The sequence below is a fragment of the Cyprinodon tularosa genome, unplaced genomic scaffold (assembly GCF_016077235.1).
Source record: "Cyprinodon tularosa strain WSP-4 unplaced genomic scaffold, ASM1607723v1 ctg105, whole genome shotgun sequence".
NCBI classification, from domain to species: Eukaryota; Metazoa; Chordata; class Actinopteri; order Cyprinodontiformes; family Cyprinodontidae; genus Cyprinodon; species Cyprinodon tularosa.
Genome location: NW_024037838.1, coordinates 138413 through 162522, shown reverse-complemented (window position 1 = coordinate 162522; position 24110 = coordinate 138413). Strand labels below are relative to the sequence as shown.

General features: G+C 36.9%; 1 protein-coding gene across 6 annotated transcripts in view; it reads left to right on the top strand.

Annotated features, from left to right (window-relative positions):
• Window positions 1–2140: 2140 nt before the first annotated feature.
• Window positions 2141–24110, top strand: part of cacnb1 (calcium channel, voltage-dependent, beta 1 subunit) — a 46856-nt gene continuing 24886 nt past the window's right edge. For 2 of the 6 annotated variants that reach the window (XM_038284080.1, XM_038284074.1), the window contains exons 1-2: window positions 2142–2394; window positions 12518–12604. In XM_038284080.1, coding sequence (XP_038140008.1) covers window positions 2302–2394; window positions 12518–12604 — 180 coding nt within the window. In that variant the 5' untranslated portion in view covers window positions 2142–2301. Of the gene's footprint in view, window positions 2395–12517; window positions 12605–17440; window positions 17736–24110 lie in introns of those variants that run through there. The other 4 variants (XM_038284064.1, XM_038284099.1, XM_038284088.1 and 1 more) reach the window with 3 other exon arrangements.

Below are 24110 nucleotides of genomic sequence, written 5' to 3'. Positions count from 1 at the left end.
GGGTCCATGGTCTGGAAACTCCCCTGAACTTAATCCCATTGAAAACTTGTGGTCAATCATCAAGAGACGGGTGGACAAACGAAAACCTAGGAATTCTGACAAAATGCAAGCATTGATTGTGCAAGAATAGACTGCTATCAGTCAGGATTTGGTCCAGAAGTTGATTGAGAGCATGCCAAGGAGAATTGCAGAGGTCCTGAAGAAGAAGGGTCAACACTTCACATATTGACTTGCTGCATTAACTCATTCTGTCATGACTGTAGATGCAGCTCAGCTCACAGAGCTTTGATCATCTCTTTTATATTTTTACATTCATCCGCCTTCGTCTTTTCCAGAGTGAGGGCAACCTTAGGTCATTTGTTTCCCTAAAGAAAGAACCATTGTTCTTTCTCTTCAGACACCGTGCCTTCCTGCTCTATATCTTAAATAGAAGAAGCTGAGTTGTTTTGTGCACCAATGAAGCCCTGTAGGACCTCTGTTCTGTGGATGTGTGTGGACTGCTGGCCTTCCCGCTGCTCTCTCATCATTCACTGTTTGAAGGTGGAGTCTCTCCTCATCTGGGCGTAGACATCAGCTTCCAGCTGGAGGCTGTTGATCACACACAGCAACACAAACCTTGTAAAGCTAGACATAAACACGCTGGTAGCCGGAGGATGCTGCCTTAAAAATAAAAGCATTATAGTTAGGCGAATAATGGGGCATCTGGAGGAAGGGATCTAAACATAAACATTACATCATCAGCAGCAGCAATAGAGTATATTCTTTTATTATCTAGCTTTAATCCTGCAGCACAGATAGTTTATTATATATAGAGCTGGAAAAGTTTAAAACTCATACTAATCAATAACTGTGAAGTTTGGATATACATTTTTACCTGCGTGTCCTCCACTTTGGCAATGTAAATATGCTATAATTTTTTATTTAATTTAATTAATTAATTTTTAATTTTTAGCGCTTCTACAGCTACGGGTTTTTTTTCTGTGACGATTATTAAACATAAATAATTTTCCAGTAGTCCTCATTCTTGTACGAGATTGTAAAGACAACGCTGCCATCGATTTAGCTACAGACTTTATATTATTAGAATATCTTTTTTACAGGACATAACTGTCAATGTAGATACACCTTATTTTGAAAGATTACATACCTAAGTACCAAAGTGTTCATGTTATTATTAAAATATCAGTTGAACAGAAATTTCATATGTCGTTTCATATGTAAAGTATTCTGAAATACCTTATTTTGCATCAAACTGTTAATTTGTTTAGTTTTTTATGGCTGCTCTCTTTCCCAATTTGTAATGTTGACAGAGTAGACTGTGAACAGAACACACAGGGAAAAAAACACATTATAGAGGAAGCCTTCTGGACCTATTTTATTTGTATTTCTCACCGGGTCTACCTTTGTCATACCTCATCAAAAAGGTTAGATTATCCTGAACTATTTCAACATTTATGCTGCTATAGGCTTAGGCTGCTGGAGGACATGGTGACCACTTTTCAGCATTCTACTTCATCCCATCTCTATTCTCACATACTGCAGTCTTTGTTCGTTAAACCCATAACTTTATGTTCTCTCTGCTTTTTCCTGACATTGCTTCAACTGGTCAGTTCCTGTTTGACTGTGACACCATGCTGGAGAGTAACATCAGCTGGGCTGCAGCAATCAACACCTTAGATTAGAGATAATTGAATGGGGCCTGTTTTTCATTGTAGTCCTGTTCCTCTTATGACAAACTGTACATGCTCTTTTTCATCCTTTGATGTGGGAACTGGCTTGGAGCTCAGATGCTTGGCTGTGTTTTTCCTGGACGGGGCCACCTGTGGAGCTAGTGAACAGTTACCTTTTGTATATCTACTTCTTTTTGTATGCATGCTTCTATCTCCTTGAAAAAACAGTAGTTTTATTGATCCTGGTTCTTCTGGAGGTTTCTTCCAGTTAAAAGGGAAAATAAAATAAATTGAATTTATATTTGATAGGTTTTGTCATTTTGTATCATTATTATTATTATTATTAATAGTAGTAATATTAGTAGTATTGATCCTCTGTTTTTTAGGTCCTTTTATTTGTCTGACCGGATGCGCATCTGCGTCATTCCGCACACTTGACAGCGGCATCTGCGCTCTGTGAGCCAGTGTGTAACGCTATAGGCTGGAGGGAGGCAGCTGTTGCCATTATTTTAACCAGCCACCACAGATCGACCTCCGAGTTCTCCCCTCCCCTGGACAGAAAAGAAAGATGAGTCGCTCCTTTCCATCATAAACATACAACTGGAAGAGATTCTTTAAAAAGTAAAATCAAATGGTACAGAAAAGTAGTAGTATGTCCAGGACGCCTTCGACCCCAAACCAGGAGATCCCCATGGGTATGATCGACCACCATCCGCACACGCAGGTAAGACCACCGATTCAACATTTTGAATTTTGTCTAATTGCTATCGTAATTTTATAGTGATTTCTGATTCTAAGTCGGTTTTTTTTCAAATGCAAAGCTGTTTCACTTCTGGAGATTAACAGGTTGTTCGGCTCTCCTGTCGCTCCAATGATCCATGCGCTCATAGAAAACCTCATTTTAATCATCAAAACTAAACATGTTTAAGGAGAATTAGGAATAACATCCTGTTTATTTAGAATAGCAGTTCCGATTTATGTTTTATTTCCAATTGCTGTTTTTTTCTCATCAGAGCGCCGAGATATAAACCCAGGATGTCCGTTTGCTTCTTTTCTGTTGATTTTTCTGAGGAAAACCACACCTCTGTAATTAATCTGTTATAATAGAAACTTAAATTATCCACACGATCAAATGAAACCCACTTGTTGACATTAGTAATAAAAAAAATAAATAAATCTTACTTATAAGACTGTTAAATTTTTATTTGGGGATGTTAAATTTATGTTATTATTGGGATGAGAGAAAAAAAAATCATCCAGTTTAAACTTTTAATGTTCCTTTGAGTTTTTAAAGCCACAAATAGGCAGTGATTTGTGTGTAATGTGGGCATGTTTAGTCATAACTATTTAAATTGATAAAAAAAAAAAAAAAAAAAGAGGAGAATATCTAGAACAAACACGCCTACGCTGAGCTCAGTCATTGTCTCTCTGGAGAAGAGAGAGAGGAGAAAAAAACACCTCACCAGAGAGAACCAGCGCTTCAAACCATGCCAAGTCCTGCTCTCTCCACTTTACTCCCACTCTTCCCAGCTCCCTCTTATCTCTCCCATCCCCCTCACCTCCTTCTAGTTCCTCTGTCAGTGTCCCACTATCACCACCATCACCATCATCATCATCATCTTGTTTGTTTTTCAAAATCAGAGCTTTACTTGCAGAGAAGCTGCAGCCAGAAACAGGTTGAGGCAGCAGGGTGTTCATCTTATCTTGTCCTTTTAGTGTTGGACGTGTGCTTCTCCTCATGTTAACGTGTGTGTTTCTAAAGAAACAAACTGTGGGCTGAGAACTCAAAGCTGGAAGGCTTCTTATATTAAAGATGGTGTCTACAGACTCCATTAAGATTACAGATCAGATATCTAAGCACAAAAGATGGGAGATTCTGCTCAAAAGAGTGAAGAAGTCCCCCACTATGCTTCTGAACCACCTGCCTCCTTCTCACACACCCTCCTTAATTACACTCCTAATCTGGGAGGATGTTTACCAACAGGAAGCCTCTCCTCCCCACTTCCTCTGGCATTTCTCTGCCCTTTCCTGACATGAACGACAGCCGCATTCAGCTGCAGTGGGTTTTCACAGATCATCTGTGCTCCATATCGAACATCTAATAAGGCATTAGTTGGCCCTCGCTTTTTTCCCCCTCAGATCATAGAGTCCTTCAAGCTGTGACATTGCTTCATCTAACATCTTAATTGCTAATATATTTGGTGGCAATGCATCATCTCCTGCTCGAAAGGCGTTCAGACTCTAATTGGCTGCAACCAAATTTATTTGATGCCATCTAAATCTCATCTGGAGATGCTCATAGCATCCTTTTCAATTTGACTTATTTGGTGAAATGTTTAAAAGTGAGTTCTGCGTATCGCTTTATCTAAACAAGCTGCAGCTGATTAGCTACAATGGAAATAGTTTACATGTTTGGTTATATATTTAGTTTGGGTTTGAGCCAGCTGTTTTAAAGTGATGTGAAAAGACTGTTGACACGACTTTAACTTTGGATCACAGTGTAAGGTTTTTTTCCTCTTATTTGTTAACTTTTTTGTTTTACTGTCTTATTATTTCTCTAATAATAAATGTAATTGTAATTTTGTAATTTTACTTCTAAGCAATCACATACTTGAATTGATTTAATTCACACTTATGATAGACAAACTAAAGGGAAATGTGCATCTAGGAAGTGGGAAAAAAAGTGATTTGTGACGTTCGAGATGTTATACAAATAATAATGAAATATTAGCTCAATTGTATTCAACCGCTTTTAATATGATACTTCTTAATAAAATCAAGTGCAGTCAGAATGCCTGTAGGATTTCACATGCTGCACATATACATATAAATGTATATGTAGATTAATGGTATGTATAATGTTTAATGCAGGGTTGATTTTTGTTTATCTGACTGTTATTATTATTCCCCCACTAAATGAAAAAAGTCAGAATTAATTATTATCTAGAGACTATTAATAACAGGAGGTGAAAAGCAGCTCCAGACGAGCCGAGCGTATGGTGATGTCACAAGTACGCTTCTGTTCGAATTGATCCATATTTATTCTGTGCCGCCATTCTCCCCAAAGTCCACACTTTCCTGTGTTCTTCTCAAGAACATACTTGGCGAGGACACTAGTACTCGGGTTCTTGTGAACTGATAAAAACGGCCAACAATTCGCTCTCCAGCTATACACCTGTAATGGTCACCACTACTCTGCGAAGATTCTTATTTCAACCGTTGCGTATATTAGCTGTGACATGTGAATCAAGATGCCGAAAAAATTTGATTGACAGATTACTGTTGATACATGATTGGTCGAATATAGGTGTACAAGCTGACGTATAAATAACTGGCCTGCATAAGATAATGAAAAAAAAAAACAAAACACAGATTTTAAGACAAAATATAAATTTTCTAAATTTCGCAAAAATATCGTCTGATAGAGTACATTTATATGCATGTTTAAGCCAGAATAATTTGACATTTAAATATGATTTCCCTCCGACGTTTTAATGGACCTGATATAGAAGTTATTAAGATGTGTTCGCAAGACTTGAAAATGGGTTTATACAGAGCCCCCTATATGGCTAAATTCAGACATCTTTGAGAAGAAAAATAGCAGAAATTTCTTGAGATCTACAAAACTTGTAGTGACACACCTTAAAAGATCTTCAGCTGTAGTTGCTGCAAAAGGTCCTTCAGCAAAGTAATGAAGACTCTTGGTGGGTTAAAATTATATCCCAACAAAACAGATTTAAATTTTGTACAAAAAAAAAAAAGTAAAACCATGTATTGATTTCCTTCACAAGTGTACAACGCTGTGTTGCACAGTTACAAGATATTCTTGGGAAAGGAAAGTTAGATCCAAAGAAATATCTTTTTTTTAATAGCCATATACCTTAAAGTAAATGGTGGGAAGTCATTTCTTACGATTCCAAAAAAAAAAAAAAAAAAAAATGGCATGGGAAGGTAGATACAACACAACAATAACAACACATCTGTTGAACAGAAATTGTTTCTTAAAGAGGCATGGTGTGCAAATGATACTGCCCCCCTGTGGCCAAAACACAGAACTACAGAACTTCTTGCAGCTCTTGCTCCCACTTGAAATGTTTTTTTTTTTTTTTTTTTTTTATAGTTTTCACCATTGGTTTCTGAGTAGATGCTTCAGAGCATTCACTAAATCCATACTAAATATAACGCTTCCATCATTTGCTAGGTCAGACCTAGTGCTTGATGTCACATCTGCAGGAACAGCGTGGGAACTTCTGACCCGAAGTATATTCAGGAAAATAGGCCAATGGCTTATAGATGAATTACTGAGGTGCCAGTCTGCTCATCAAATGATCTTTTAGTCATAAAGTGTCAAATAAAAGGGCTAATTTAAATGTATTTTCAATAAAACATGCATGATATCTCTTTAAAAAGGAATTAAAAAAGAAAAGATAATTTTCTTGTTTTAGGAAGAGTAACCAGAAACCTCACACATAACCCCTTTACCCATTACAGCATACCATATATAGACCGGCTGTTAGCTGACAGGTTTTTAAAAACAAAAAACAGCGAACATAATTTTATGGTTTTAGAGTGTAAAAAAAGATAAATTAAAAATTATTGTTTTTCCCCACGCCATGGGTTTATTTGACACCTATACCTTACACTTGAAGTGCAAAAAAAAGGGTCTCGGTGGAGAAATAACTTTTTAGCCCCTTAAAAGAGGAGGAATTCAAGACACACATAAAAGTAATACTAAAAAAATTAAAAGAAAGAAGAATAAACTGACAACTGAAATGAAACAACACTTGGACTTGTTTTAGAAATACATGGAAGTTATTCCAAGACTGATGTACAGGAAACATTTGGATTTAAGTGAAAGGGTAACTTCTGATGTTGTCTTTTTGTGAAAAGATTCAAGCTTCTTTCTTGCTCAACATTCAATCACTCTGCTTATTTAAACTGCTCCACTAATTGGTACCATTGGAAATGTGTCACCCTCGCTGCCGCCCCTTTTCTTTTTGTGTTAACAAGCTGAACAACAGCTAAAATGGTGGCAACATAAGCTTCCGCTCTTCTTCCTCTTCTTATGTTCTTAAGTCCATTCAAGCTGTTCTTCTATTCTTGCTCATTTTTGTTTTTAGAGACAATTTAAAAATGTTTACTTTTATGTGTTCAGTAGTGGGGAGTTGGCCCAGTGAGTTAGAGCAGTGAGCTTGTGCTCTGAGAAGTTTGCAAGTGGGTTTGATCCCCACAGCCTGCACTCTGGGTTCCTAAGCAAAATCCTCAACCCCACACTGCTCCCTCGGCGCCGCACAATGGCAGCCCACTGCTCTCCAAGGGGATGGGTTTAATACAGAGGTAAATTTCTCCAATAAAGCTCAATTATTAATATATATTTTCTAAAAAGAGCTGAAAACATTAATTTGGCAAGGAAAAAAAAGTAAAATGTAGGTAATAATTTACAGTCCAATGAAACCAAAAGGCCCAAAACAAAACAAACAGCTTGAATTTTATTTTATTTTACTTTATGTATCTTTAAATTAAAGACACGTATCAAAGCTTCAAATCCTAATATGACCTGCTCCTTTAGCAATTATATGATTTTATCTGGGAAAAAAATCAATAAAATATCTTTCACAGGGGTTGTCAAAATTATTATTATTTTTTTCAATATTATCAATACCAGACATTTGTTCTAGATATTGAATAATTTTCATAAAAATTGACACAAACCCATCTGTTTTGATTCCCTGAATGTGAATGAAGCATCTTAAAAACGGTTATTTATAGAACACCCAGTAAAGCTCTTTTAATTGCATCATTAAAAGAGTAAACATGTCTGCAAGCATAAGCACATATTACATCCTTAAAAATTAACATTTCAATCAATGTTAAAAAATGGTGGGTCCAGATTGAAGCTGGCATTGCAGAATCTAGCCTGGACCTGATGCAACTTATGCTCCTAAGTTAAAAGTAAACTTTTTGTACAGAGCAGGATGCTTGTTTATACTGAAACTAAACTGTATGGACTAGATGTTCCCTGTTTACGCTCTAAAATATCTGTTTCCATAAAAATTCAACAACGGAAGGTACCTTCCTAAAAAACAAACAAACAAAAAAAACGATATTAGGCCTTTTAAATGTGGATCAAAAAAAACGTTTCTAATTTATTTTTTTTCGTCCTAGTGGAGACAACAAAAAAATGGTATTTTGAAATTCTTTTCAGCTTATTTTATTCACCATGCCAGATAACATGCTTATGGCTTTAAAAAGTGGAATGCAATGTATTTAAGTATTTGTACAGGATTTCAAACTTGAGCTTTTTCTTCTTAAAATAAAAAATAAGACATTTAAATATTATAAGGCATAGCTCTATTCAATAATGATTATTTAAAAGCAACTTCGCATACATATACATATAGTAGTATAGTATGACATCAGAAATAGCCTAATATAAGTCATAGTATAATATGACGTCAGAAATAGGCTAAAAAGAGTCATAGTATAGTATGACATCAGAAATTCACTAAAAAAGTCATAGTATAGTATGACAACAGCAATAGAATAAAAAGAGTCATAGTATAATATGATGTCAGAAATTGGCTAAAATTAGCCATAGTAAAGGATGATGTCAGAAATTGGCTAAAATTAGTCATAGTATAGTATGACATCAGAAATAGAATAAAAAGAGTCATAGTATAATATGATGTCAGAAATTTGCTAAAAATAAACATAGTAAAGTATGATGTAAGAAATTGGATAAAATGAGTCATAGTATAGTATGAAATCAGAAACAGCCTAAAATAAGTCATAGTATAATATGATGTCAGAAATTGGCTAAAAATAATCATAGTAAAGTATGATGTCAGAAATTGGATAAAATGAGTCATCAGTATGAAATCAGAAATAGCCTAAAATAAGTCATAGTATAATATGATGTCAGAAATTGGCTAAAAATAATCATAGTATAGTATGATGTCAGAATTAGGCTAAAATGAGTCATAGTATAGTATGACATCAGCAATAGAATAAAAAGACTCATAGTTAAATCTGATGTCAAAAAATGGCTAAAATTAGTCATAGTATAGTATGACATCAGAAATATGCTAAAATGAGACATAGTGTAGTATGACGTCAGAAATAGAATAAAAACAATCATAGTAAAGGATGACATCAGAAATAGAATAAAAAGAGTCATAGTATAGTATGACATCAGAAACAGGCTAAAATGAGTCATAGTATAGTATGATGTCAGAAATAGAATAAAAAGAGTCATAGTATGATATGATGTCAGAAATTGGCTAAAATGAGTCATAGTATAGTATGACAGCAATAGAATAAAAAGAGTCATAGTATAATATTTTTATACTTTTATAATATTTTTATACTTTTATATTCTAACAGAGGGCAAAGTCTGGTGAGACAATTTAAATAAAAAAAACAGAAGAGGAAAGCCTACAGGTACAAAATCAAATAACATCAAAGGTAATTATTTTAAAGTTAAGATGTATTGGAGCTGAAGTTGGCAGCAATACATAATTTTAAGTTATTAAAAAATGTCTGAAATATCTGAAATGATGTTTGTGGAATTGAAGAAACAGTTAGGTTATTAGAATTATTTATTTTTATGAATTTATGTCTACAAATAATGTTTTGGGTTTTTTTTTTACAAATTATTTTTTTGTGTTGTTGTTGGTAGCATCATTTTGATATGTTCCTCTTTTACCCTATAATATTTAACATTTTCTATGCAGGATGTATTTAGAGAAAGCCCTTTGGATATGTGCAAAATTCAAAGTACATTGACATGCAGCTGTATTCATTATGTTGGGTAGATGTGTGATGTAAGCAGCTAATCTTTCAAAAAAAAAAAAACTTATGTACTAGTACGGAACCAGAGTGAGCCACTGGTGTAAACACTTTAAAAAAACATGACTATGTTCCTTTAAAAACACAGCTTAGAGGAAATGTATCTGGGACCTTTTGTATTAAAAACAAAAATATTAACCCAAGTGATTTACCACATAAAAAAGAAAAATGTTTCTCTTAAAACATAGCTTTATATGACAATTTTAAAAATATGCAAAAATAAGATTCATGTTTGAGATGGTCTAAAATGCAGAAAACCATAGAAAGGATAAACATTTTCTACTTCCTCATTCATTGCAAATTTTTTTGAAGAGCATTTTCAAGATGTCCTGACATCCTTTTTACTGTCTGTGTAGGTGGGCAGTGATATCATGCTCTATTTTTGCTCTGGAGCAGAACTAAGTACAGTCACTCATCTGCGTTTTCACCGCAAACCATCACATCATGATTCCTGTTCTTTTAGTTACGCCCGCACCAGACCGTTTTTACACCCCTTTACTTTGTAATCCAGATTTAATCACATCACAGAAGTCTTATAAATATTTGAGTAACATTTTTGGAAACTCTTCTTTGCTGTTTTTTTTTTTTTTTATTCAGCCACAAAGATCACAGTACTCCCACCTGGTTTGAATATATGTATGATCTTTTCTGAGGGATTTTTTCATGTTGCCAAATGTGACAAGAACCTCGCCTTCCAAAAAAAAAAACATTAATCAACAAAATATTTTTCCAAAAAAATGGGGATCACAAAGATTTTTTGTGTTTTGGTAGATGTGACATGGGTCTTAGCTTTCATATTTGTTTTTCTTGGTTCTCACCTTACAAGTCCTATTTAGGCCCTTTTTGCTCTTTTCTCTTTTTTCTTGTTGTTGAATCACATATTAGAGCTGCTTGTTATAGGATTTTTTGAACTCTTGCTGGTCACCCCTCAGAAATGTAAAGGTTAGCCACACTAGCATGTTTTTGTTCCCCCATTTGTGGATAATGGTTGCTACTGTGATTTGTTGGGATCCCAAGCTCCTAGGAACAGCTTTGAAACATTTTGCAGATCAATAAATATCAAAGAATTTGGTTCCAATCAGATTTTGAATTCCTTTAAATCAAAGCATGGAGTGTTTCTTTTTGAGATATTGTTTCCTCCTTCATCTTTCACTCGTCTTTTATCAAAGAAACCCTATAATGAAAAATGTCCAAAAACCTTCTAGGATCATGTATTTCAATCTGAGGTCAACAATCTTTTACTTTTGGGCCAGAATTTAATATGTTAATTATACAAAACACCAAGCATCACCAAAAGAAAACGTATCCACTCTGAAACACAGTGTTGGCAGAATCATGTTCCTTTTCATCAGATGGAATTAGTTACAGTAATTAGCCAAGATGGATGAAACTGTGTAAAGTTAACATATTTATTTTTCTTTACTGAAATATTGTTGAATTATTTAAAAACAATTCTTATAAGATAAAAAAAAATGTTTTAGAGTGTCTCTACGTTTTAAACAGTGACATAAGCATAAAAAGTGGGATTGCAAGTAGGATTTTTTTCCTTCAGTGAACTAAAATTAGCACAAAAATTGTTTGTTGTAGTTTTCTTCCTGACTGTCTAGCATGTTAAAATTTTCACATTTATCAAATAAATTTAAAAAACAGTCCTAATATATTTTCAATTTGTCATCCTAGGAATGTTTAAAAAATATCATATTCGAATGGATTTTGGAGGAAGACCACAACCTAAAATGTGAAGAAAAGTTGGTCCAAACATCTATGTTGGATTTAATGTTTCCATAAAATAGTGTCATCTCTAGTGCAGCCTGAGATCATTCAGCTAATGTGTGTCTCTAATATCTGTTTCCTCTGGAAACCTCTTGACCGAGTGTGGTATTTTTACATTAGCACAAGTCATGTTTGCTTTACAGCGACACGACAGCCTCCTTTATACATATTGGACAGCGTGTGCCTGTGATGACAAAATACGGGCGGAGGTTACTCATTATGGGTTCCTTGTTTATCTCTCTCTGTTTAATCTGCAAGTCAAGCATAGGGGACTTTTTATTCTGCATGTAGGAGATGGAAGGGATAACTGGGTTACTGTAAGAAAGTGTGTGCGTTCAGCTGTGCTTGAATTTAATTGCCTCTCAGGGTGTGAGTAATAAACCAAATGAGGCTCATGTTAAAATGTCCACGTGAAAAGAATATGTAAGGCACCTGTTAAGAATAGTTGCTGTTGCTCACGGTCTAAATGCACTGTAGGCTGGTTATCTGAATTCATTACATTTGTGCATGACTCATTTTAGTTGCAGGAGATTTTCGTAAACAAGATAAAATGTACACCTCGCATTCTGTTCAATGTGTAATACACCTTATGCTCCAGAGATATAAAAGCTGGAGACATCATGAATTGAACTGGAGACCACCTGATCAGCAGTCAAATGCTCTGCCACTGAGCGATACCTCCTGACACTTGATCCTACAGAGGAGATGATGTGTACATGCTGAGGGTGTATTGATTTTTTGCGTTTGTTCTTTACTGCTGTCTTCTTTTCATGCTGAAATAGCTAGCCTTCTAATTGTCATCAAATATGATTACTCTGTATTGTGTAACCATGACAATGTTAGCTGGGTTGGCTCGTAATGCAATGTGTGGCCTCAGGCTAACCCAAATAGGCCATCTGCCAGAGGTCTTCCAATCAGATTACAGGGTCTCATTTTGAATCACAACACGAAAAACAAGGATGGCAACTAAGGCTCTGGGCACATTTTCTTTGGTCGACTTCCTCTGTGGTCTGGGACTCTTGCCGCTCTATCTCTGGCTCCATCTGACTGCCTGATCATTTTCAAAGGCTTTTAACAAATGCTCTTCCAAATGTTAATGGCTGTCAAGCTTTCCTGGAAACGAGGGTTTCTAAGAAATATGTCAAGTTAGTTATTAGAATGAAAGATGACTCAACATTTTCCTCGCTCTCTAACCCTCCTTCTCCTTTTCCTCTCTATCCTTTCAGGGAAAGTATGCTAAGAGGAAGAGCCGATTTAAGCGCTCAGATGGGAGCACCTCTTCTGACACCACCTCGAACAGCTTTGTCCGACAGGTAACATTCACACTTCTCCTCAGGTAATCGGGTCTGCAGGGTAAACTGTTATCTCGTCCCATTTGATTAAGAACAGTTTCATTAAACATAATTAAAATAGAATCATCTAATGCTAAGAAGTCAATAATTTCCGTTTAATCCTTGTTTCCCTGTTTTAAGATGATTGTGTTACTTTATGAGATAAAACATCCAAAATACCAACAGTTAACATACATTTTACACAAACAAAACTTTAAATATCACTTCTTATATTTTGGCAAAATGTTATTTGATGATCTCAAAACCAAAACCAGGCTTATAAAGACAATTGAACAAAGAGCTTAGGTGTTCACAATGAGCATCAGTTTTCATAGAAGATGAGCAGTGTGATGCAGTTGTGGAGTCCAGCTTGCACGAAATAACTGGTTGATTATAATTATTCTGGTGCAGAACTCTGCTTGGTACTGAGGCTTACCAAGAACTTACAATATCTGCATCTTTTACTCACATCAACAACTGAAAATTAAACTTTCTGTTGTTAGAATTTTGAGTTACTGGACTGAAAATATTTGCTCATTTGGGGAGAGAAGAGATAAAAAGAACATAAAAACAGGAAATCACTTGAGGCATGTGATTATCCAAACTGGGGATTTGTTAAGTCGGCAAAACAAACTAGTAGAAGAACAACACTGCATCAAACACAGAGGAGAAAACAGACAGACACAAAAACCTTGTAAATCCATATGAGTCAGGATTTTTTTTGAGAGACTCAATGAGTTTGTCTAAAAATAACAGCTATGTTCAAACCCAACAAGACTCAGACAAAACTGGTTCAGCCAAAAGACAAGACATCCAAACCAATGCTGAGTGGTGCTATTTACGCACTGCATTGCAGCAAGGACTGTTTGTACTCCTATACTGGAGAAACAAAACAAAAACGCATGGCAAAATATAGGAGAGTGAATAGCTTGGAGCAAGATTCAGCTGTAGACTTGCAACTTAAGAGCAAAGGATGCACCTATGATGACAAAGAATTTTGAACAGAGAGGACAGATTGTTTGAAAGAGGGGTTTAACAAAGCCATCTTTGTTAAAAGGGAAAATTCCTAATAGGGACGCGAGCTGATTGTGTTTTCATCCTCCAAAAATCATAATTTGGTCCCAGAATTCATTCCAAAGAAATTACACCCATGATTCAAAAGGTGTAACACATAGCCCATACACAAAGACTCCAACAACTTAAGCGGATGATGGGTTGATCATTGATTTGCATCATACTTGAATGTGCTTAGGAGGAAAGCCCTCCATGCTTAATAACATCTGCACTACAACTACAGATTTCTCTAGTGCGAGCTGACTGAATTTGATAGTCTCCTGCTTAGGTGTCGAAAACAGCTTCAGAAAAACTGAGCAAAAGTCCGGTTGCCTCAGATTTAAGAATTTTTGTGGTGGAGTTTCAGTTTCGTCAGAAAAAACAGTAACAACAGTTCAAAGCTTATGTTTTGACATTAAAATGGTATGGTGTGGCTTTAAAAGCTTAAAAATTAAATAAAGAAAAACATGTTCAAAAATAACTGTTCGTCTGTTATTTAGATAACTTAGTCCTTCGGATAGAAAGTTACCAACCTTCTTAGGATTCTTGTGGAGACGTGAAAGTTTTGCTATTATTTGTTTGTGGGAGCAAAAGACAGGGAGATGACATCACCAAAGGTGAATAGTTGGCGAGACAGACTTGGTCTTTTCATATAGACAGCTTCTGACAGAGCTTAGTAACATCTTGAATCTTTGGTCAGAACCATGGAGGTGGATTTAGGCAAAAAAATCCGGGGGGAGGAGGCTTGCGGCGGGTATTCAGTAGTTAGAAACAGGGTTGTGGTCACGAATGTTGGAAAGCAGGTGAGAGAATCCAGTATGGGTAAAATGAGATGGGCAAAATCAGGAGACAGAACAAGACATGATAAGGGCAGGGCAGGGCTAGGTAAGGCAAAGCAGGTCTCACAGTGGCTTTCAAAAAATCTGGCAATGGTTATATCACCGCTAGAGGCTTATAAAACCAGGAGACAAGGTGAGCTGAATTGTACTGATTGGGAATGGGCGGGTTGGCATAGGTGGAAATAATGAGCCCTCAGCTTGGCAGTTTGGAGCACAGCAGAATATAAACAATGTTGATCAGTCAGGCCCGGAATGACAACACCTTTATATTCTTATCAGTAAATGAGACATGTCTTTATTTCTTCACCTGCTTGGAAATCAGATGAAAGGAACTGAGAAGGCTTTGTAAGCATGCAGCTAAGTTTTCATACAGCCAAAGCAGAGATTTTCTTGATGATCGATGGTGGACTTGACCCAGAATGATCACTTAAAAGCTTTATTCCCACCTACTATGTGGAATCTTTGGCTGTCTCATCAAAGCATTTCTACCACAGGAAGGCTGGACTAAGGCATCTTCAATCAATCGTCATGAACAGCACAGCTTTCTGTGTCTGGACATGACATTTCTGAAAGCTTATGGTGTTATAGCTGAAAGAGCCACCCGTTTCTGTCTGACCTCTTCATTTGAGAGAGAAACTGATGTGCTTGGTGCTGTATGACATTTAACTGTTTGGTTTGCTGCTTTTAAAAAAAAAATCCTATCCCTGTCGGTGAACACAGGGAGCTGAAGTCTCCTGTGGTTTCTAAAGGTTAGCAGCATTCTCGCCTGCACACATTGCCCTTCCTACTGCCTTGTCCTTCATTAACTCGGAGGAGAGAGAAGACCCACGTGGACTGCAGCCTGTCAGCAGATAGTATTTATGATATCTTTCAGTGTGTAAGCAACACATTATCAGTTGGAATGAAATGTTCTCCCAGTTTTCTTGTTGCATTAAAGCGTACATTTGCAAACTATATGGAAATTCTTAACATACATGTAGTTTTGATTTAAGCTGAAAATTGCTAAGGCAACATATAGGATTTGATAAATATAGCTGTGCATACAAACGGAAAGCATAGCCCTTTATAGGCTTTACAGTCTCACACACACCCACGCAAGCGCACAACAAGCTCACCACGCACACACAAACGCACAAGAGGCACAATCAACCGACGGCAGAGCCGGCTGGTACACTCGGCCTGGTTTCTATGGCAACCGGATTGCTGAATCTCCCCCTGCGTGCGTGCGGCGGTGGGATGGAGAGATGAAGCAGAGGATGTTTCGATGGGTTTGTGTTACCGTGTTTGTGCGCCCAATGTGTGTCTGTTTCTTCTTTCTCTCTACCGAGGATGGGTCTGAGGGCGCGGCACACAGGCTTATGTCTCACAAGTTTGTGTGTCAAGTTCAACAAAGGCACACTCTTGCCTGTAGGTGAGCAAAAAAAAAAAAAGGTAAAGTCTATGTGTTGCAGCAGTTCGACCCTGTCGATGTGCTTCCTGTTGCTCAGACTGAGACCAGCCAGGCTGTCAATAAAAAGAACACAACTTTGTTTTACAAATTATAGCAAATAATTAAGAGCCAGAAAACATTCACAGACCCAAGATATGATTATGATACAGCATAAAATGAAAGGGTTTCTACTGCAATTTGTTATTAGTTAAAAGAGAACACGGCTAATGGACTGTTCAATGAGATGTTCACTGATGGAGCAGGATGAAGCTAATCTCCAGACAAACGTGCTTTTTCAAATTTCTGTCATCCGTTCACTAAAAGCTGTAAATGCAAATTAGATAAAGATGTGTTGAGGAGCAATTTAGGTGATGGGAAAGGGTTTTTTTCATCTTGAGGTTAAAACATAACGCCTAACAAATAAGGTAAAGAAAAAGATTATGCATGAAGGAAATCTCTACTTCTTTTTAAGCATTTTAAAGCTTGATTGCTCTTTATGTTTGATGAGGTCTTTCTCAGAGCCGTTGGATCTCTTTGCATCCTTTTATTTATTTTTATTTCCCTCCTTTGATTTCCTACAAATAAAGGAGGGAAATAAAGTGAAGAGATGATGAAACGCCCTTTCCTGTGTCAAAGGTCGCCCTCTTGTGGGCAGAGTCAACCCTTTTGGTATTGAGAACCAATTGTTCTACTATCTGCTGAAGACAGTTAGGTAAAATAAATCTACAATTACTTTAAATATATACTTACCTCATATATTCATCCAAAAGTGTTTCAAATGATCCCTACAACATGTCAGAGGACACATTTAAAAGACTATGATCATTATATATGATCATCATTATATTTTATATGCAGATTCTTTTAGTTAAAATCTATAATAAAATAATATAAATTTACAAAATCATAAATCAGATGTTTTTTTTTTCTTGGAGCCAGGTGGTTTTATGAATAGCAACTGAGGAGGAGACATGTATGCAATGTATTTGTATGACCATTTTTAGTATAATACGATATGAAAAGACGTAACATGCTTCAATTCTAAAATTCCAGTTAATGTAAACTATTAAAAAGAGCTTTATGTCTTTAGTTTATTACTGCATCTCCGTATCCTTCAGTCTTACATCTCTTCCTGTCTCTATCCCAAATAATTCTTCTTTTTCCTGGAGACACACAAAAGGACAAAAAGAGATGCTGGGGAGAATGACATTGGAGCAGAGGATCAGAGTAATGGAACAAAACAAATGGAAGTCAGGGGGTTGGGGAGGGATGCGGGTTCCTTGTCACTGTCCAGTTTTCTCTCTCTCCTCAGCTCGGCCACTGAATGGCTGACGACTGCATACCAAACCTCCTTCTGGGTCTCAGTGTGTTCACGGCCCTGTTTCTGTCCTGCCAGGGCTAAATATATTTACCCAGATTGCAAATGTAGCACAGTCCTGAAACCCGACCCCCTCCTTCTACCCCTATAGCCAGCTTCGGTTCTGTACATGCTCCTCGCAGGGTTGTTGAGGTGGGAGGTGGGCATGTGCGTATGCGCGGCCTCGTGTGACAGGGACTGGAGGTTAAGAGTGCGCTCCCTTACTTTCAAACACTTTTCTGTCTGTCTACTTGTCATACACACCGCGCACATACACACAAACACACTCATGCAGTAGTTAAACTAATATAGAGACATCTCCAACGCACACTTGAACAGAGTGGACTCTGGCGTTGTCTCCTTGGTTTGCCGGGGTGCGGCGAGCGTGGCAAACGAGGTATGGAGAGGACTGAGAGGATTCCAAGGCCCGTAATGGTAAGAAGTGACTGGATACTTTTACAAGCTGTGCATGTTTGGCCATTTCTGACTGAAACTAAAGCATGTTATGCAAACCAGTAGCTGAGGGACAATAATAGTTTAAAAGGACAGAGGTTAAAAAGTTCACCTGGTATATTTGCTTTTAAATTTGACAGCTTGATTAAATCTGTCAGTCACATGCCGGTTTGTGTCTGTCTTTATTCCCTCTCTTCCCACTGTATCCAGCTATTCCATTTTGGGCCGGTCCACAGCTGCTCAGAAAGCGCTGTGTTTTTAATTAGACCTCCAGTGCCAGTGGCTGCGTCGGTGCACCAGCCTTCCCAGCACTGTCGCCATTTCAGGGGGTTTCTTTCAGTGCAGTTCCCCTTGTTCACTGACAGGCCCGGTTACAGTCTACTTGTGGTAACTTGAGAATTACCTCCAGCTGTACACTTGTTGCTGATTGGGTTTACATAATGCTTGATGTTAGAAATTATGTATATACCAATTGATATGAAATGATATTTGCTATCACATAGTGTGTTTTATGTTTTAAGCATTGTATTTAAACATATTCATAACTTAAAGTGGCAAGCTGAGACTTATAGCTTCTCTATCTGTCATTAACCCTAAAATAGTCACATCTGAGAAGCTGGTTCCCAGAAAGAGTTCCCATATTTGCTGTTCGCTTTGCAAACTTGCATAAAGATTGTTAATGTAGTTTTGATTTAATAGATTTGAACAGAAACTGACTTATTAATGATTGATAAAATCTGCTGCTTTGACGAACAGAAGATTTAAATTTTTAATGTGATTAACCATAAGATTATGACCAGCTGCCTGATACTGACTCGTTTGCACAGCTCAGACATATTAATGAACTACTGTAGATCCAAAGGATCTACAGGGAAGTTGACTTTAGTGTCAGGCACGAAGCGATCTGTGGAATTTTAGCTTGTTTTTAAAAGTGGAGGTTTCCAGTGGGGCCGACATGGATTGTAACTATTGCTAGCTTTACCCTCTTGATGCTTCATTTAAGGATTATCCTGATGAAAATAAATGAAATACGCTTTTTAGATGTTCACTTCATCAGATGATTTTAAAATTAATATTTTTTGCCCTAATTGATCTCAGAACTAAAAGTTGTTTTTTTTTTGGTCTTTAAAAGCACCACCAAACAAAATTTGTGCTTCGATGCACTTTGTTTTGTTGAACTCAACTAAAGTTTATGGTGATTTATATAATTTATATGTTTTCCTGTATCTTTTCAGAGAGACTATTACAAGTGAGGGAATGAAAACACTTTTTTAGTTTAATTTGTTATTGTGCTGAATAGGCACAGGTGGGTGGGAGATTTTTAAAAGTTTATTCTATATTTGTATTAGGGCATTTACAGAAAAAAATGAAATCAAAAGTTTATATAATTATGTAATTGGTTTATTCAATAGGGAAAAACACACTCCTTCCCTGTCAAGGGATTCCTAATGCAATGCTTCCCTATATGTGTTGCTTTATTACTGGTTTTCTTCCTTCTGGATATCCCTGGCCTCTGAAGTGATGATTGTAAATCCTGAGTTTTTCTGTTTCATCGGGGTTTGTGGAGTTGCACTAGTTAACTAATACATTTTGCCACCTGCCATGTGTCTTGATAATATATAAAATGTTGGCAAAGCGACAAGATCCTCAGCAAATTTTCATAAGTGGGGAACACAGATGTCAGCTTTTGACTAACCTCTGAGTTGAAAGTGAAAGGTATCCTTTTACATCACTGTAGAAGTGTTATGGCCCACTTTTCTTTGCTGTTTTGTTTAAATTCCGATCTGATTGTAATAAGGCTATGACACCACATCTCAATCAAATTTAATTTCAGATTTTGAGCTACCCAAAACCTTTGTGCACTTTTTGTATTTTCTTTCAGAGTTGACCTAGTGCTTAAAATCACAAACCAATTGTCAATTCCTCTATAGGACTTTCTACTGTAGAACAGAATGTGAGGTTTCGTCAAATGCAGCAACCATTTTAGTTCCTGAGAAACTACTGTAAACAGCCCCAGATAATAGAAAGTGATTGTTATGAGGTTTTTTTGTTGTTTTCTTTCCTGAAAAGTGCGATCTGCGATCAAATCCATGCCTTCCAAAAGGTTACACTTTTGTTTTATCAGTTAAGAAAATAATCTTTTCATCATATGTTTTAAGGACCTTTCTGTTCTTTTTTGACCCTTAGTGATTTTCACTTTGCACTTACCCCAAATCAGGCCTTGATTGCCCAGTCTGTTTCTTATTGTTGAATCCTGAATGAGAATTGCATCATTAAAGGTTTTGTTATGAGATTTATGTGACCTCCTGGATGAGTTGTTGATGCTGTCTTGGAGTAATTTGTTGCTCATTTGTGGATAATAGTTCCCACAGTAATTTGCTGGAATCCCAAATGCGCGTTCTTACTCTGGATATGACTATCAATCACTCCTGTAGCAAATCGAAGTGTTGCTATGGATAAGGGCTATATGTAAAGTTTACTGTTCTTTGATCCTAAACACTTAATTGTGAAAAAAAAACATAAAAGTGATATTAGCCTATGGAGCCTGACTTATATCAATTCTTGTTATCAAACCTATTTCTGTTTTCTCTACTTTGGAAAACAAATCTATAGGATAAAAAGTAATGTTTAGACATATTTTTGGACTAAATAAAGAAAAGCGCTTGTCAAGCCATGAAAAGATGTCTAATGTTTTAAAATGAAAGGCTTTCAATTAACTCTGTTTATGCTTTAAAAACTAAAATCAAACGTAATCCAACAATGACTGAATTAGTGTAGAATATAATTGAATCCCTTACAGTCGTCAAAGGACGGAGGGAGTCTGATGTTTTCTTCAGTGACGGGGGGAATTTTGGTTCAGTTGAGTCCATCTGTGACTCATCTTTCTGGTCATTTCCACACAGTTGAGTCGGTTGCTATGATGCGACAAAGATGAGAGGAAAGGCCAGTTGCAGCCACCAGCTTAGAGATCCAGAATGATTCTTCCCTTTGCACGCGTGGCTGTCACCATGGACTCCCTTCCCTTTCTTCTCCTTTTAATCTGCATTGTTCAACTCATTCTGTTCTAACAAGCTTTTTTAATCTTCTATTTATAAAGGTATTGCACATGGGGATGAGGAGTGTTGTTGCACTTTCCTTTTATTGGAAGGAGCCATTGTCTCCCTCTTATTTTTTGGACCATGTGATAGAGTTAAAGAGATAAAGAAATAAAGGATATTTAATGTTCTCACTTTTCCTCTATTTTATTCATTATCACATCATCCAGTGTGATAAGTGTGAAGATATTTTTATCTGTTTAATTATCAGGGTACGGGTTTCGCAGTACGTGTCAGCTCTCTGATGGTAATCACCTCTTTGTACATCCAAACTGTGGATTTTTGCGACACCTGCTGTGATGTTCCTGTTGCCTGAGGCAGTAGCAGATTAAAGTCTTTAAACTCTGCCCTGTGTTGTGGCACTATTACAGAACAGAACAGTAAAGCATAGTTGTAGGGTTTATTTTTTTCAAATGGCTAATAAAACAAAGGAAGTAATAATTATTATGTTACCGCACCATTAATGCCAAGTCAATATTTGTAATCTTGTAGAAAATAAATAATATTTTTTCTCTTAGTCGCTGCTTCAGAAAATTATGCCTCCTCTGACTTCCTCAACAGAGGGGGATTCTCTCAAGTCTCTTATAATTTTTCTTAGCTGTTCATTTTTTCCTCATCCTGGCCTATCTACTAATTTCTTCACCCTTCTCCATAATGTTACTCTCTCTTCCCATCTCCATTAGTTTTTCCTCTAAGGAACCATTTTTGGCAGCTTAATGATCCTCCTGATGATCCCCTCTGCAGACCTAATTGTTTGTTGCAATCTGGATCTATTCTGTGTGGAAAAGCCAAACCACACAGGATGTGGACAAAACAGACCCAATAGAAGAGTGTAGAATATAACCAGCAGCTTGTTTAGCAGATTGTATTTGAGTTGGAAGAGGATGTGCCGTTGCGTCTGGGCCTTGTTTCGAACAGCGTCTATATGTAACGATTATCCAAAGAAAGGTGGTTTTAGCCAATCATTCATAATTTAATTGCAAAAGATGGTTGACATGTGTTAGATAAACATAGCTGGTCATTTTGAAGTGATGGCATCTTCTTTGTTGAGTGGACTTTCAGTCCAAGTCAGTATAAAACTTGCTTCACTTTAGATTATGTCTCTTCGACTTTGACCATCAGTACCCACTATCATGCAAATTTGTTGTGATGTTGAAGTGATTATGTTGTTTTTTTTTCCTCAGCAACAATAAATACCTGAAAAAGGCCTGTTAACCACTGATTTTGTTAAAACAGGTGTGTGGAAGTTGGATAAAAACCTAAAAAGGGCAGGAGAGTGGGTCAGCTTTAGATAATGGGCCTTTTCAGACCAATTCAATCTGCATTGTCACAAGATGTTTTCCTTATGTTCTGGATTCAATATGTAGATTTCCTACTGAAATAAAACATGTTGGAAATGTTGATTAAAAAGAATAACCCTCATCAACCTTTCTGACATTCATTAAAATGTCATTCATTAAAATCATTACGGTAATATTAACTGACCTATAGTGGGAATACATTTAGTCTGATTTATTCTCAGAAACAGAGAAATACATTATGTCTTTCTAAAATGGCCTGCTTTCCCATTTACCATGACAGTACAATTTCTACTGTACTGCAGTTAAATCCATAAAAAGTGCTGCTGATGTTTAGCATTGCAGTTCATTCCTGCATTGACTTCATAATGAGGTATTTGCATTGTCATTGTTTGATTTTTCTTATGAACAGGTTTACTGTAAGGGGAAATCGTAGTGATAGTACAGTACATTTATGCTGCTATCTTGTTGGTCCAAAGCTGAGACATCTGGAACTCCTCTGCCTCTCATTTCATTCAACCGCCTCTTCCATTTATTTACAATCAATTCCTACATGTAGGACCTCACTTTTTTCTTGCTCTTTTAGCCTTGCTCACTGTCTGCCTACAACAAGCTGTACTGATGGTTACTATGACACTGCTGAGGTCCCTGTCGGGGCTCCGCCAATAGGAAGGCAGCTCTGCCATCAGGTGGCCTTTAGCTATTTTGAACAGGAGCTGTCTGTGAAGTGAAGCAAGCAGCTAAATTAGAGACATAACCCTAATGACATCGGGGGAAGGAGCCGTGGTGAGGGGGCTTCCGAAATGAACAGTGTTTTCTTTCTGTGTGTGTCTCTCTTTTCTGATATTGTGGGATGTTAATAAAATAAAGAGATGACTCAGACACTTATCCACGTTTTAAAAAGTCGTAGCTTATTGCTATCTCTCCCTACTGAGTTTTCTGCATCACTGACCTGTTGAAGTGGGTGGCTTAGATGATGCACTGTCCTTTTTTTCATCAAAAGATGTTCCACTGGGACCCCCTGTCAGGTATATTAGTCACTGTGGCATGTTGGGATGCACCTGAACAGCTCATCAGATGACTCAGACCCAGTAAGTGGGGGTACTGCTGTTATTGTACCTATTAGATGCTGCTTGGAACTTACAGTGCCACCAGCGCACCGCTCTGACCGTTCCTCTAAATGAAACAGGAAGCACAGAGACATTGTCCAGCGCCTTGGTAACAGGGAGTGCCAGCAGTCATTGTGCTGTTGCCAAGTCACAAAGCACATCAGTGAAACAGGTGGCACAGTGAGAATCAACATTAGCTTTCATCGTTTCATTTCCAATCCTGTAGATACACATGGACAGCCGTAAGAAGCTAAGACAAGGAATAATCAAGCATAAAGTCCATGTACAAACAGTGAATCATAGCAAAGATTCTTCAGCCATAACTGTGCTCTTTCCAGACATTTGGATCCAGCAAAACATCTTTACAGTTTTATATGTTTTTATATATCCCTAAAGGTTATTATAGTTTTCTCTGATTAAAACAACTTTAAAAACAGAGACACTTGCTACAATCACTAAATTCTTCTATTTATGAACAGAGGTATAGTGATGATGAAACTCTGTCAGCTGAATCAACAGCTGTTATATCTACCAGACTTTTTCATTTCCATTTCCCTTTGAACTGTTGTGATTGTATTTTTTTTAAATCCTTTTCTTCAGTCAAATCCTTATTTTGCCTGCCTGCCTCCTTCCTGCATTTTGATGCTGTTCTGCATCATTTCCTGACATAGAGTGCCAGTATCACATCAGAATTTAAAACAAAGTCTGATCATCATAAAGAAGTTTGTGGCTGTTGTATTTGCAATGTTGAAGGAAGATGGAATGATTTAGTTCAGATGCCAGGGATTACAGCAAGACTGGACACCAAGTGGGGACCAGCTAGAGTCCACAAGTTTGTATGAAAACTGCTGGTTG